The sequence below is a fragment of the Nothobranchius furzeri genome, unplaced genomic scaffold, assembly GCF_043380555.1.
Source record: "Nothobranchius furzeri strain GRZ-AD unplaced genomic scaffold, NfurGRZ-RIMD1 Scf031, whole genome shotgun sequence".
NCBI lineage: Eukaryota > Metazoa > Chordata > Actinopteri > Cyprinodontiformes > Nothobranchiidae > Nothobranchius > Nothobranchius furzeri.
In genome coordinates, this window is record NW_027223048.1 from 244,744 (window position 1) to 260,601 (window position 15,858).

At 47.5% G+C, this 15,858-nt stretch overlaps 1 protein-coding gene across 4 annotated transcripts in view; it reads left to right on the forward strand.

Annotated features, from left to right (window-relative positions):
- The window catches only part of LOC139064480 (uncharacterized), a 44,309-nt gene extending 37,936 nt beyond the window's left edge, over positions 1-6,373 (forward strand). For all 4 annotated transcript variants that reach the window (XM_070547804.1, XM_070547805.1, XM_070547806.1 and 1 more), the window contains one exon: positions 5,388-6,373. Coding sequence is in view for 1 of the 4 variants with exons in the window: in XM_070547806.1 (XP_070403907.1) it covers positions 5,388-5,439 (52 nt within the window). In the remaining 3 variants the exon portion in view is untranslated. The remainder of the gene's footprint in view (positions 1-5,387) is intronic.
- Positions 6,374-15,858: the final 9,485 nt, after the last annotated feature.

Consider the following 15,858-nt stretch of genomic DNA (forward strand, 5'->3'; position numbering starts at 1 on the left):
CCAGTTTTTTATCAAGTGACCTGGCTTCATTTCTAGTTGCTGCATTGTGGTAAGTGTCATGTACAATATTCTTTAAAGATTTCTGAATGTTTGCATAGTTTATACATATTGCTTGTGTGGCATCTGCATGCGCAGCCCAACTTGTGTTAGAAAGTGACTTCAATGTTTCAATGCGCTTATTAGCATTGGGCTTGAGTCCAGCTGTCACTATGTTCCACCGTGCTGTTGACTTGGAGCAGAAGTTAAAAAGGTTTTGCACAAACTGGAAAAAATCAGCTGTCTCAAAACAACAGTTAACACTGTTGACCCCAACCAAATTCAGGGTGTGTGCTGCACATGGAACCCATTCAACAAGGGCATTGACTTCTTTTATACGTGCCTGCAGTCCTTTATATACTCCTGACATGTTGGCAGCATTATCATAACACTGCCCCCTACAGTTTGCAATGTAAATGTTCATTTCTCCCAAAACCTTGAGTACAAGCTCACGTAAAGCTTCCCCAGTATGGCTCTCTATGGGAAGAAATTTAAGAAAGCGTTCCTGGGAGTGCCCTTCAGGTGACACATATCTCAGAATAAATGTCAACTGATCAAGGTGGGAAACATCTGGTGTGGAGTCAACAGAGATCGAATAGTATTTGGCCATGTTTACTTCACCGACTATTTCAGACAGAACACGATCACCCATCAGTTGAATAAACTCTTCACATATTTTAGAAGACAGATATGAAGGTGTCCCTGCGCCTGCATTTCCATATTTCTCTATGTGAGACTTCAAAAAGGGATCAAACTCGCTGATTAACTCCAGAAGGCCCAGGTAATTACCATTATCAGTCCTGCCAAAAACATGACTAGATCCTCTAAGAGCAAGTCCTCTCTCTGCCAAAAACTTCACAACAGACACAAGTCTTCTCAAAACTTCAGTCCAATATGCACTCTCAGATTCAAATTGTTTTTCCAGCTCTGTATCTATCCTTCCAGCAGCTGACCCATATGTTAGCATAGCTTTTCTGTGATGTTCACTGTTTTCATGCTCTTTCATCCGGTTTGTGGCATGTTTCCAGTCACTGAAACCAGTTTCAAAGCACTATTTGCTTTTAGCATCACTGAAAATGCAGCATGCAAAACAAAACACAGCTCCGGTAGATGGAGAGAAAAGCAGCCACTGTCTTTGGACATACTCACCATTGGCGAGTCTGCGTTTAAAGTGCGATCTGGAGAAGAACCGCTTCTGCTGTTTGTACACTCGTTCGGACGCTTTAAAATTTACGTCCATGTGTTGGCAGCTCTGCGGTCCTCGCTCAGCCCAGTAGGCACGCACAGATGCATCACATTTTCCCCAGCAAGCTGGATTAGTACTGTAACAAGGTTCATCCAAAGTTTCAATCCGTGGCCCAGACGCACTTTCGGTCGCCAATTTTCCACAATCACTCTCCGATGGGAAAAGATAATCCATGGAGGACGTGGTGGTCTCCGATGCCTCCAGGTCGAGCGTCTCTGCTGCCGGAACATCAGCCGCGGATTCAGCCGCCAACTTTCCACAATCACTCACTGACAGGAAAAGATCATTTGTGTTGTTGGTGGTCTCAGCAGGTGCTGTCGGGTCCGGCATCTTTTTTTTCCTCTGCCGCTGCAGATTCAACCGCCAAGCTTCCATATTCTCTCTCTGGCAGGAAAAGATAATCCATGGTGGACGTGGTCTCAGTAGGTCCCCCCGGGTTCGTCGTCTTAGCCTTCTCTGCAGCCCCGGATTCTGCCGCCAATCTTCCACAATCATTCTCCAGCGGGAAAAGATAATCCATGGTGGACATGGTCTCAGCAGGTTCCCCCAAGTCTGGCGTCTTTGTTTCCTCTGCAACTGCTAGAACATCAGCTGGCCGAACTGAAATGCTGCTAGCAAAGCTAATGTTTACAGAACGCAAGGAAGATCCTGCAGCTCCATCTTCGCTCAGTGGTTTAAAAAAACCTGTTAGCTTGGGTATTTTCTTAAGCACCTCTTTGTCGCGTTCCCCCTTTTCCTTCTTCTTCTTTCTTTTTAGCGCTCCACTATTGTATTTTCTGGGTTTGTCCGCCATTACGAAGCACTCACTGTTCAAGCCGCCGCACACTGGGGTGTGTCAGGCTGCAAACGCCCACCGTGAAGTAAAGAGTGAAAAAACTTGGACCAATTATAAGCAGTCATGACTCATGATAGATGTTTGCCAAAACAAATCCCAGTGCTTCTCAGCTAAATGGTACTATCTTGTTAGAGAATTACATACAAAAATAAAAATGCATTTTGGACCGAGGGCGGGGCCTCCAGCACGCAGGGGCCCAGGGCTGTAGCCCAGGTGAGCCCATGCGAAGGTCCGGGGGTGGGCGGCAGTGTGGTGGTGCGTCGCTTATTGAAGACTGCAGCCAGGTCTCGATAGGGTAGTGGCGGATTGGGCGGTAGAGGACCAAGACCACCAGCTGGGGGGCCTGCCATGGACGGAGGAGGAGAGAGGTGGACCTGGCACTGGGTCCCCCAGCCTAAAAGGCGGTTCTGGGACAAGGACATCTGGGGGTCGTGGAGACGGAGCCAGGGGAACCCCAAGATTAGAGGAGAGGAGGGAGCGGAGATGATGAGAAAGTGGAGGGTTTCCCAAAGGCCTTGGAGGACCATCTGGAGTGACTGGGTTCGGTCTTGGACAGGATAGGGCTGGAGAGGTCTGCCGTCCACCGAGGTCACCGGAACAACTCATTCCAGGTGAGTCAGGGGGATCCGTAGGCGTTTAGCCAGATCCACATCCATGAAGTTGTCGGCGGCCCTCTAGTCCACCAGAGCATGTACCTGATGTGAGGTCTCGTCGTGTAGGAGGGTGACAGGAAGGAGGAGTCGGTAGGAAGAGGTAGAGGCAGAGGGTGAACCCGGGATGAGCTACCCCGATACTCAGTGGGTTCCTCCGTTTCCCGGCCGTAATGGGCAGTCCAGGTGCCGGTGGTGGGGAGAGCCACAATAGGCACAGAGACCCTCGCGCCACCGTCGCTCTCTCCTCCGGGGGAAGGTGGCCTAGCTGCCTAGGCTCCTCAGTAGAAATGGGTCTGGAAGCTGGAGTTGGTGAACGAGGAAGAGGTCCGTGCGTTCTGAGTGGGCGAGTGGATGACCTGGGTCGAACCAGAACCCGTTGGTCAATGCACAACGCCAGGTCGGCAACCTCATCCAGGGTCTCGGGCAGTTCTCTTCCCGCCATCTCGTTTCGGATGTAGGGCGCCAACCCCTCCAAAAAAACAGCTCGAAAGGCAGAGTCATCCCACTGTAGTTTGGCCGCGATGGTGCAAAACTCTGACGCATAGGCGCACACAGTGCATTCACGTTGGCGGAGCTTTAAGAGACGTGCTTCAGCCCCCACTTCACTACTGGGTGGAACGAAGGTCTTCCTGAGGGTGGCCACAAAAGCAGCATAGTCATTGCAGGTAGGGGATTTAGAATTATAAAGAGCAGCGGCCCACTCCTGAGCGAGTCCAGAAAGCAGGGAGGTGAGGTGCGCAACCCGAGAGCGGGCAGTGGGGAAGCGTCCCGGTTGGCACTCGAATTGCATATCGAGGGAGGCGAGCAGACCATCTGGGCTCCCAACCTCTCCATTCCACCTCTCCGGTAGGCTGAACTGCGGCTCCTCCTTAGGTGGAGCGAGGGCTTGCTGCCGGAGAGCATTGAGGGATGTTGTCAACTGAAGGGTGAGGTCGGTCAGGGAGTTCACCTTGGTGTTGAGCCGATCGACCAAGGCGTGGAGCTGAACTATCTCCTTCTTCATTTGCTCAAACTCCGCTGGGTTAACGGACTCAGTCATCCTGTCAGACTGGTCGGCTGGATACGGGAGTTGAGCTTGTGGAGAGCGTTGTCTCACAGACGCGGAAGCGATAGCGTCGGTGAAACGCCGGCTCTCTGTTTAATCTAGGAATCCCCGAGCGTTCGAGCGTCAATGAAGTGACACCGAAATGTTGGGTTTTCCCGAAGTAAGTAAGAACACTTACTGTGAGCTGAGAGTTCGTACGATGGATCGGTTGCTTGGAAACTCTGATCATAGATCCGAAGAAACGATGACTGAGTGGTGAGCTGGGGAGGCGACTTCCGTATATAGTCGCGGTTCGTGACGTAGGTGCGACGTGGAGGGAATCCCCGCGAGGGGCATGCTGGGAGTTGTGGTCCATGGTGGAGGCCGGCTAGCTGGGAGAGGCTGGTTTGGGGACTTGGGTTCTGACACCTGACAGCTGTGGGCCCTTAGAATCTTCCTAATCTTTCACTGCTTTACGGCGCCCCTGGACGTTACTATTGTCTAACATCATTTTTTTGAAAAATAACCGTGTGACCAACACAGAAGGAAGACACTGAGAGAAAAGCTGTGTTGTGACCACAGGTAAACATCTGTTGAATGTCAGCAAAAACAAGCCCTGAAGTACTATGAATCCATGATAACAGACATGCACGTTACTCAAACTTTGTTGTGGCCTTATATGATGCTTGGAAGTGTTCTTTTTGTTTTTAAGGGATAGTGAAAATGATGTTGAAAAAATCAAAAAGTTAATTATTGTGCATTTAATGGAGGTGTAAGAAACCCTAGTCCTGGAGAGCTGCTACCCAGCATGTTTAGAGGCTACACAGCACTAACACACCTGATGATAATCAGCAGGTGATTAACATGCCTCTGTAGAGCCTCATGAGCTGCTGAAAATGGAATCAAATGTGTTGAATTAAGGAAACCTCTAAAATGAGCTAGATAGTGGCTCTCCAGGACCAGGGTTCCCTACCCCTGCTTTTATGTGTGAGTGACTGGATGAATGACCAGCGGTTCACAACTTTTTCCCACAAGCACCCTCTTGTTTGTGTCCAACATGAGCCAAGCACCTTACAACCACAATCCCTACGCACCCACGCACATCAAAAGTGAATGATTCTACATTTTATAAATCCATAAGGGTTGTAACTCTAATACACAGTGTTAATTGTACAATTGTTTGTGTCCTGAGCAGTTTATAAATTTAATTTTTAAAAATATCATCTTTAGAACCTCACAACTTCATCACAGACACAAGTGTGTGGACCCCCTGCAATCTTGTGGAGAACCCATTAGGGTGCCAGGTACCCAGGGTTGGGAAACACTGCTATATATGGTTTAATGAAAATAGAAGCCGTTTACTGTTTGCCCCTCTACTCATTTATTTGGTAGTACCTATGTAAAAAAAGATCCATTCCATCGGTATGTGACATGAGAAGATCTAAACACGTGTACTGATAATACCAATGATGTAGATTTTAACTGATCATTTGTAGTAAAGATTAACAGTTATGGCATGAAATTGATCACAAATATTGTAATGAAGTGCTCTGTAACAAAGGTTATGTGGATGCATTTCTTTGTCCTTGTTAGATTCAACGTGGAAGTTGTTCAACATGGTTTCACACGCTCTGCCTTGGAATGACTGCCTTCCAGATGCCAAGCAAAAAGACACCTTGGTGTTGTGACATGTGCAAACAGCAGCATGTAAACAACATGTAGGTGTTTGGTTGGAAGTGTGAACATGGAGTTGTACTGGACAAGACAGCACAGCTTCAAATTTATGAGCCGAGGACTTGATTGTCCTTTGTTTACATAAGAATGATGATGCACATTAAGGAAAGCAGCGCAAACGTTTCTTTCATATGCAAAGTACTTGTATTTTGGAATGGATAATTTATTATTTACAATTAGTGTCATTGTTCTCTATGTCACTTTTTTACTCATATCTGTCAAGTACTTGTATGTGTGTGAGGGAGGCCTATATGCGGGTCTTTGTTTTGTAAGTCTTAACACTGAGGTGTACTCTACACCACAGCATGACTGAAATGTTGTGAGACTATTACTTTACTCTGTCTACATCATCTGTTTACATAAGCATGATGATGGATACACTGACTGTCCCACAAACTAGGTACAGGTCTAGAGGTGACCGGGCTTTCTCGGTCTTGGCTCCTTCTCTCTGGAATGAGCTTCCACTTGATATTAAACTGTCACCGTCGCTGCATGTTTTTAAGAGTCGTTCGAAAACTCATTTTTATCGTTTAGCTTTTATGTGACTTGTATGCTTTTATGCTCCCTGTTTACATTTTGTATGGTGCTTTTATGTCTGTATGTTGTTTTTATCTCTTTTTTATTCTATCTGTGTTTTTACTGTATTTTATGTTCAGCGCCTTGGGCTCCTGCAAAGGCAGTGGAAGGTGCTGTACAAATAAAGATTGATTGATGATGCACATTATGGAAAACAGTTTTCACTTTTGATTCATAAGCAACGTATTACTATTTTGGGAGAGTTGAGTTTGTATTTTAAATCTTTTTCATTGTTCAGTCAACTATTTGTGTGTGTGTGTGTGTGTGTGTGTGTGTGTGTGTGTGTGTGTGTAGTACATTTTAGTGTATGGTGCCTTTTCAGTTGACATATTTGATTTGTGATTTGTTTTTGGAGAAGCAGAGATGAGCAGGTGCATTGTTTTGATCAAATTATTTAACCTCGTAAAAACGTTCATATGCAAATGACCAAGTGTTAATGATCCAAAAATAAAAACTTTGACTGTTAAATTTTGAAAGTATTGATAAAGAGTACTAGGAAATTGGTTATCAGCAGGGGCCATTTGTGTGTCACTACAGTTTACAGTAAAATAAATGAAAAATCAGAGATGTATTTTTTTCACAAACGTGCTTGTTGGAGTATGTAGAGCCGGTTACTGTTGACCAGCAGGCATGATTTTGTGACAACAACTTTTACAGTGTAGGAGCTACAAACATTTCAATGATTTAAAAATTCAACAAAAATCAGACAAGTATGTTTTCTAAAAAGTAAATGCTGTAAATGCACAGTTAGAGATTATTTTTTAAATATTCTGCAGAAAAAATACTGAGGTCCAGACCTCAAGGTCCTCAATGGTAGATACGGCCATGGTGGTGTCTAGTAGTGGGTAAATGTTTTGTTTTTACTCACGCAGCTCTACACAGATTTCCATGGGATCAGAAATCAAAACCTGCAACACTCCTTTTCTTGACTGGACCTGTAGGGTACAGGGTAGGGTACAGGGTCCTAACAGCCCGTACCCTCTGGGGGGTACTTCAGGATTATGGGGTACCAGGCCCTCTGATACGGGCTGTTAGGACCCTGTACGACTGGTGTCAGAGCTCGGTCCGCATTGCCGGCAGTTAGTCGAGCTCATTTCTGGTGAGAGTTGGCTGCCCTGATGCCACTGGGTTTGTACTAGGGATGTGACAAAATATCGTTTGGCCAAAACTCGCAATACAAAATGTGACGAAATGCATCGAGGTAAAAAAATATGGACCACGAAATTAGGCTAGTCGGCACTGCTGCATGATTTGTGTAGTAGTAGGGCAGGCCCACAGTCTATGGTGGCAGGCTGATAGCACCATCTCTGCTGATAAAGCAGGGTAAAACTAAACAAAATAAAATAAATTAAAAAAACATCCGGGGAACGGTGCAGTGCGTCATGACGTTAAGTCACAGCGCATGTTGTAACAACAACACTGCAGGCTACAGCGAGCAAACAAATATTAGCATTAGCACCAAGTTGGTGCCACCAACTGCCTTGCCCCGAAAGAGCAGAACAATGGAGTCAAATGAGGTCAAAATTGAGGATGCTCCTCCTGGATACAGGTCATCTGTCTGGCAGTATTTTGGCTTTCCGGTTAAAAAAGACAATAACGGCAACAGAGTAACGGAAAAGACCAAGACTGTGTGTAAGCTATGCTATGCTGTCATTCCGTACACCACCTCCAACACAACAAACATGAACCACCACCTTCAACGTTACCATAAAAATGTGAAGACGGCCTTGGCGAAAACAAGCCTACCGAAAGGACAGCTGACCATGAAACAAGCACTGACACCAACTCTACCTCCATCAAGTCCACGTGCAAAACAGATAACCCGGCTCATTGGTGAGTTCATAGCGGACTACATGGCTCCATTTAACATAGTAGCGAACAGAAAATTCATCCAAATGTTCAAGGTGCTGGAGCCCAAGTTTAAGATGCCATGCCGGGGACATTTTTCAGAGAAGGTAATCCCGGGAATTTACAATGAAACGAAACAAAGCGTGAAAGAGTGTCTAAAACATGCCGACCGCGTCGCTCTGACCACCGACAGCTGGACCTCGCGTGCAACACAGAGTTATGTCACCATTACGGCACAAGTCATCATCGAAAAATGGGAGAGTAAAAGCTTTGTGTTGCAAACTCGTGAGCTAAGTGAAAGTCATACTGGTGTTAACATAGCTCAAGTGTTGAGAAATTCACTGAGTGAGTGGGAGCTAACAAGGCCACACACAACCATTGCTTGTGTCACAGACAACGCGAGCAACATGGACATTGCTGTGAGAGAGAGCGGTCTCCACCCTCACATCAAGTGCTTGGCGCATGTTGTGAATCTGGCCAGTAAGAGAGGCTTGGCTGTATCCCGCGTTGCGCGCCTTCTTGGTCGTGTGCGAAGAATAACTACATTTTTTCACAAGAGCACCACGGCCACCGCAGTCCTGTGTCATGTTCTGCGGGTGGAGGTGGCAGACCATGTGTGGTGGTGGGTTCCGGAGGCAGATGAGCAGGCAGACGGATGTAAAAAATAAAAAGATGTTTATTGTAGGACAGGAGCACAGGACGAACGAACATGGACAACGACAATGAACCGACAAAGACAACAACCAGGAGGGAGGTATAAATACACAAGGGAATCAGGAACACATGGGCAGAGTAATCAGGGGCAGGAGAGAACAATTAGGCTAATCAGGGCAGGAGAGACACATTCAGGGAGGCTGGGGCAGATCATGACAGTACCGCCCCCCTCAAGGGGCGGATACCAGACGCCCACAAGCCACAAAACACAGGAGACACGAACGAAGACCAGACCAGGGCACACATGACAAGGGAACACAGAAGACGAGACCAGGGAACAAGGAACACCATCCAGGCTGCGGAGCAGAGGCCTCTTGGTTCAGGCGGCACTCCGTCTTACGACCACTCAGACATGTCCAAGAACTCAGTCCAGGGAAACTCGGACTCGTAGACTTGGGCACAGGGGACTCGTAGACTTGGGCACAGGGGACACGTAGACTTGACTAGACTGGACACGTAGACTTGACTAGACTGGACACGTAGACTTGACTAGACTGGACACGTAGACTTGACTAGACTGGACACGATGGCTTGACTAGACTGGACACGATGACTTGACTAGACTGGACACGATGACTTGACTAGACTGGACACGATGACTTGACTAGACTGGACACGATGACTTGACTAGACTGGACACGATGACTTGACTAGACTGGACACGATGACTTGACTAGACTGGACACGATGACTTGACTTGACACGATGACTTGACTGGAACACTTGACTCCAGGAACACAGGACACCAGGAACACAGAGACGAACTGCAGCAGCAGGCATGGGACCCAGCAGGAACTGCAGCAGCAGGCATAGGCCCCAGCAGGAACTGCTGCGTGGAGAACCTGCAGGCGTGGACCAGGAAGTGGTTGAGTAGCGGGAGCGACGCGTGGAAGCCCAGCTCGGCGGCAGGTACTCGACATCCCAATCAGAGCAGGTGCACATCCGATCTGCTGGGTCCATCAGCGGAGGCTCGGGTGAAGGGAAGCCGGAGAAGAGCGGGGAGACCAGCCCTACCACACCGGAGAATAATGGCGTGCGTAGGCGGTGTAGCTCCCTTGAGGCTCCAGGATCCGCGGCTTCAGGAGACGAATGGGACGGGGCTAAAACAGCTGGAGGAGAACGACCCTGGCCACCCCGAAGATAAATAGGATGCGCCAGGATCTCCCAGAGGAACTTCGACCACCCCGAGAACAGGTAGGATGCGCCGAACACAAACTCCAGGCCAGAAATCTCCCACAACTGAAAGGGACAAAAAGAAAAAATAATCCTCCAGGAACAGGTGTGTTAGCTCACCACAGGTCCAGGTTTGGTCGGTTCATTCTGTCATGTTCTGCGGGTGGAGGTGGCAGACCATGTGTGGTGGTGGGTTCCAGAGGCAGATGAGCAGGCAGACGGATGTAAAAAATAAAAAGATGTTTATTGTAGGACAGGAGCACAGGACGAACGAACATGGACAACGACAATGAACCGACAAAGACAACAACCAGGAGGGAGGTATAAATACACAAGGGAATCAGGAACACATGGGCAGAGTAATCAGGGGCAGGAGAGAACAATTTGGCTAATCAGGGCAGGAGTGACACATTCAGGGAGGCTGGGGCAGATCATGACATCCTGACCAACAAGCAAACCCAGTTGTAACTGCCTCGGCATAAACTCATCACCGATGTCCAGACCAGGTGGAACAGCACGTAGGAAATGCTGGCGCGCTACCTGGAGCAGCAAGCAGCTGTCTCAGCAGCGTTGAGCTGCCCAGAAATCCGAAGGAATGCGAGAGAAATCGACACTCTGGATCACACTGATATATCAGATGTAGAAGACATAGTGAAACTGCTTAAGCCACTGAAGACAGCCACAACTGTTGTCTGTGATGAAAAAGAGCCCACTGTTTCACTGATAATGCCACTGAAGTACATGATCGAGCAAAGCATGTCACCAAACGGAAATGACACACAGACCATCGCCAACATGAAATCTTACTCGACATCTCGGACCGATGCACCGGGGACTGTAATGACGTGCTGCAGGAGTGCACAGCGCTTGACCCACGATTCAGAAGCCTGTCCCATCTGAATGATGAACAACGTGAGTCCATCTATGCCCGAATATGTGAAAAAGCTTCAGCACTTCATGAGCAGCGCAACCAGGTAGGCTAACTTTTATTGGGGGAAAAGAGGTTTCCTGCTGCATGTGTGTAACTGTATGTATGTGCAGGCCAGAGTCTGCAAACTTATTTCTCATGTTTTTTTATTAGTACATCAGAGAGAGAGTGAATGAGAGTGAAGGACAGAAATGTTTAACTAGTTTTTCTATTTTATTTATTTTCAGACCAGTTACACTGATGAAAGAACCACTAGGGCCAGTGCTTCAACATCAGAGGCAGCAGCAGAGCAGGCCAGGGTCATGGTTGAGGCAGCACAGGGAGCAGAGCAGAGCCAGGAAGAGCCAGTAGAAGGAGAAAGGCAGATGCAGGATGCAACACAGCCTCCCCCACCAAAGAAGACAGCGTTGGAAGATCTCCTTGGGAGCTCCTACACTACTGTTGAGACAGTGCAGACCAGCAGAGGGATTGAAATGGAGATACTCTCCTACAGGAGTGGGATTCCCGTCCCACTCAACAGAAGTCCACTTGAGTGGTGGAAAGTTAATGCTTATGCTTACCCCATACTTGCCTCCCTTGCCAAAGCCTACCTTTGCATTCCTGCTACATCAGTGCCCAGTGAGCGTCTTTTCCACAGCAGGAGACATTGTGTCTGCTCAGAGATCACTGATTACACCAGAACATGTTGATATGTTAGTTTTTTTGAAGAAGAACCAGTCCTGAGATAAGATAACCAAGGCCTATAGCAGCACTAAGGGTGTTCCTGTTTGTGTTTGGCCTGTTAGGCCTTGTGTTTCCCTGTGTGCAACTGGAAAAAAAATAAACAAGTTGTTATTATACAGTAATATTTTTTTTCTTTTTTTTCTTATCTGATATCGTATCGTGACGTATCGTTTCGTGCCTCAGACATATCGAGGTGCATCGTATCGTGAGTTTAGGTAGATCATCCCATTCCTAGTTTGTACTGTATTGTATAATAAATAGTTTTATATTTGACGTGTTTGATTAGAAACTATAAATGTTTACTAAATATATTTGTATATGTCATAACCTGCCTTCATTTTATTTCTTAAGAGTAAAATCCCTCTACTGTGGATTTAGTTCTGTGTTATAATCCAACCCCTCCTCTTTAATCCGGGCTTGGGACCGGCAGAAGTGACCCAAAAGGGAAACTCTGGCAGAGTTAGTTGGATTTTTTTTTTTTTTTTTTTTTTTTTTGGTGCTGGACGAGAAGCTCGTCCATTTGCCCTTTTCTGTCAGCTGTTATCTTTTTAAGGCGTAACACATTCAGGTGTTACACCTCTGAGCCAGAATCTTCTCCAGAACAGAGTGAATGCTGCCCAGAAACAAGCTGTTTCCTCTCTTACTGAAATGCACTCTGTCTGGGAGAAAAAGGGTGTTGTTGAAGAACCTGAGCTCAGGATGCTCGATGACCAGGCCCCCAAAGCTCCTAACGGCCGTCCTCAGTAAAGAATTAACCTGTTTTCTGTTGCTGTTAATTCTTCCTGGTCGCCCGTATCGCCACGACTGCCGTTCGTTGATGGCGGAAAAGGCTATTCTCATTTCCGGAAAGTCCTTATGGAGGTGGGACAAATCCTTTTGGATCTGAGAAGCCAGTTCCACCGGGGAAACGAGACCCAGATCGTTTCCTCCGGCGTGGACGACCAGAATATCTGGAGGACCGTGTGTGGGAGCCTCGGAGTAAAACCTGGGAAGGACACCGCCCCAGCGCATGCCTCCTTTGCCAAACCATTGGACCTTAGCTCTGAGTCCAAAGTTTGTCCCAAACTGCCGCTGAGCCGCCTCTTCACCCCGTCTGATGTAACTGGATCCAATAATCCAGATTAATGGAGTTCGAGGCTGCTCAGACTTGATGGTAGATGCAGTTTTTGGGGGTTCGGAGACACTTTTGGGTCCTGAATCCGTCCCTTTCCTACGACCTTTGAGGCGGATCATAGTGGGACGTTTCTGCTGAGGTGTGCCTTCTGACAGCCGCAGCCTTTTAGCAGCGCTGGGGAAGTCAGAGTTCTCGTGACCTCCGTCACTCAAACGCTTTCTTTTCCCCAACAGCTGAATGCGAGGAGTATCCTGGAGTTGGACAGAGGACGTCTGTCTTTTCTCCACTAAGGAAATTCCTCGGTACCTTGCCAGCGTTTTATATCTTTGGTCTTGTCGATTAGCCCGTAAAACAGAGGAGTTTTTGCTGGAGATGGATGTTAAACCTCCACTGGTGTCCACAGACACGGCTGTCTTGAAAAAGACACTTGGTTCCTCAAAGGGCTGAATCTGACGAGCCTTGTCAGGTTTTGATGCAGACAGACACAGGTTTTGTGTTTCTGCAAAGCTAGTTCCTCTGTAGCTAGCCAGAAGCTCATATCTGCGTCGTTTGTGAAGCGACTGTAGCTCAGAGGACCTTAGCCCTGACTGGAAAGCTGGTTGGCTGTTTGACAGAACAAAGACCATTTTGCACTCTAGGATTTCCGAGCAGTGAATAATTTAGCTATAAATATTCACCAAATGCACCAGATTTCTCTGAAGGAAGCTGTTAAAAGATGTTGTTTACACAAAACCAACAAGTTTTCTGAGAGCAACAATCCGTCCAACCTCCTTCTTCAAAGCAAGTCTGATACTGACTGACCACTGACTGCAGACCTTTATGTATATGTCCATGCTGCCAGCGTCAGTCATAAAGGCTTTGTGACGTCATCACGCCACCTGCGCTTCTGTGCGTGCAGACGATTACAATTGTACTGCTGCGCATGCGTGAACGCTGTGGCCGTCTTGTGTGTCGGGTTTCCGTCTCCAGAGGGTCCGGTCCGGTCCAGTTGGGACAGAAAGAACGTTTAGCTGCTTCTGCAGGTTCTAATGAAACACTTTTAAACACTAAAGACTAGAAATGTCAGTTCTACCTGTAAATACGAGCTCAATGAAGCACGTAAAAGTAAATACGTGAACTTTGCGCACATGCAGCAAAAACAGTAGAGGGAGAACAGCAGTTAACGTAGCACACGGCAGGTCTCCATGGCAACAAGGGCTTGCTTCCACGTTACGTAAAAGGGGTGGACAATGGTTTCTGGCGCTGAATCCAGGAAGTAGAGAAAACAAGACTGACCAAACAGAAAAACTGTCATTAGAAAATATCAGGAACATGAAATCAGGCAGATGAAGTCAGTTGTCTTAACCACGGTGTTTCAGGTAAATGTAAACCGTCTGTTGGACCAATGTCGCCCTCCTGTGCCTGTTTGCTGGTACTGCACCTAAAATATTGACATTATTCTAATGGTTCTGAAAGAAAATGAAACAACTGTAATAAAACCAGAAAATACACCCATGCACCTAACATCTTCATCACGCTGTTGTAAAAACCATCTCTGACATTTCCTCTCCCTGGCTCGCACTGGTCAGCGAGGCGCTGTCTGTATTTTCACTGCTCATTAATGGCGCCCAGTCAGACGCAAGCACGTGCAGCATGGAACAAGACATGTGTGTTAAAATGTATTTGTACAGGATTTAAAAAGCTGACATTGCTTCACAATAAATCTTAAGGCGCCATATATTAAATTGAGGACATAAAAGCAAAAATAAAATAGATAAAACAAAAAGTCATACAGCCAAAATCTAGTTAAAACCATGATACATAAATCAGCTGCTGTTAAAAACAACATAGAGATTATTTCATTACCGTATGTAGTATGTTTGTGTCCCTGCTGCATAGTTCTGGATACCCAGTTTTGTTATTGGTTGTTTTTAGTGGCTGAAGGTTACTATAATAGCTTACTGCCTTTGTGTGTTTACCTCTAATCTTATTAATTTTCCTTTTTCTTTTCTGTAAGTGTTTGTGCTGCTCTAGCAAATGAATTTCCCCACTGACATTACTGTTCTATTCTATTCATCCACCTGGGACCAGTGCTCTAAAACATCTCCTGTTGTGTGAAAAACGGGTGTGGGAGTTTCTACACCAGCCCACGACTAGAAGATCTTAGACTGTCCCCGTGATGGACTGACTGATGGAGTTCTGTAGCAGCTGGCAGGAAAGCGCTTGAACATTCCGCTCTGTACACCATTTTTGGAAAGCTGCCCATTTAGCAGCATAGGATGCGATGGTAGAGGGCGCCCGCGCACTCTGAATCGTGGCGACCACATCATGCGGCAGCCCAGAAGCCTCTAAGAGTGACCGCTCAGCGGCCAGACCCACAGCCGTTGGCCTATTTCTGGAGGATGTTTGATTATCCCATCCGCCTGGAGAAGGGTGTCCGCCCTCCATGGGGGCCTCCACGGGGAGCCGGACACTAGCGCTTGCAGGTCCGGAAACCATGACGCGGACAAGCGTCTGGGAGCTACCAGAATTACCGAGAGCTGTTCCGACCGAACTCGGTCAAGGAGACGGGGAATCAGTGGGACCGGAGGAAACGCATACAGGAGCGTCTGAGGCCAGGGCTGGCGTGAGAAGGCGTCCGATCTAAGCAGGGGCTGGTCCCGGGGACTCAGGGAAAACTACAGGCGACACTGAGCGTTTTCGCGAGCCGCGAACAGATCCACAGAGGGTTCCCCGAACTTGATCCAAATCTGTGATATCAGTGCGGGATTAAGACGCCAGTCGGAGTCGCGGGGTCCCCCTCTCGACAGGAAATTTCCTGCCACATTCAGGACCCCTGGAATGTAGGTGGCTTTGATGGACAACAGGTGGACATGTGTCCAACACAGTAAATCTGTGGCTACGAGCAATAGTGGGAGGGATCGAATTCCCCCTTGGAGATTTATGTAGGCTGCCGCCACCCGGTTGTCTGTGTGAACTTCGACATGACGGCCCTCGAGAAGGGCAGCGAAGTGTCTGATCACATTTCTCACTGTCATAAGCTCCAACACATTTATGTGTTCGTGCATGTGGGAGGGCCAGCGATCTGCCACCATATGGGACAAGCACGTGCCCCCCCCCCCCCCCCCATCCCAACAGTGACGCATCCGTAAAAACAGATACGTGTGACGTAGGACGTCCGATGGGGACCCCGTGTGAGAGGATGCAGGGATTCCCTCAGTGAGCGAGGTCTCTGCCCACTGAAGGGGGGAACCCTCATACGTCTCTTCTGACGT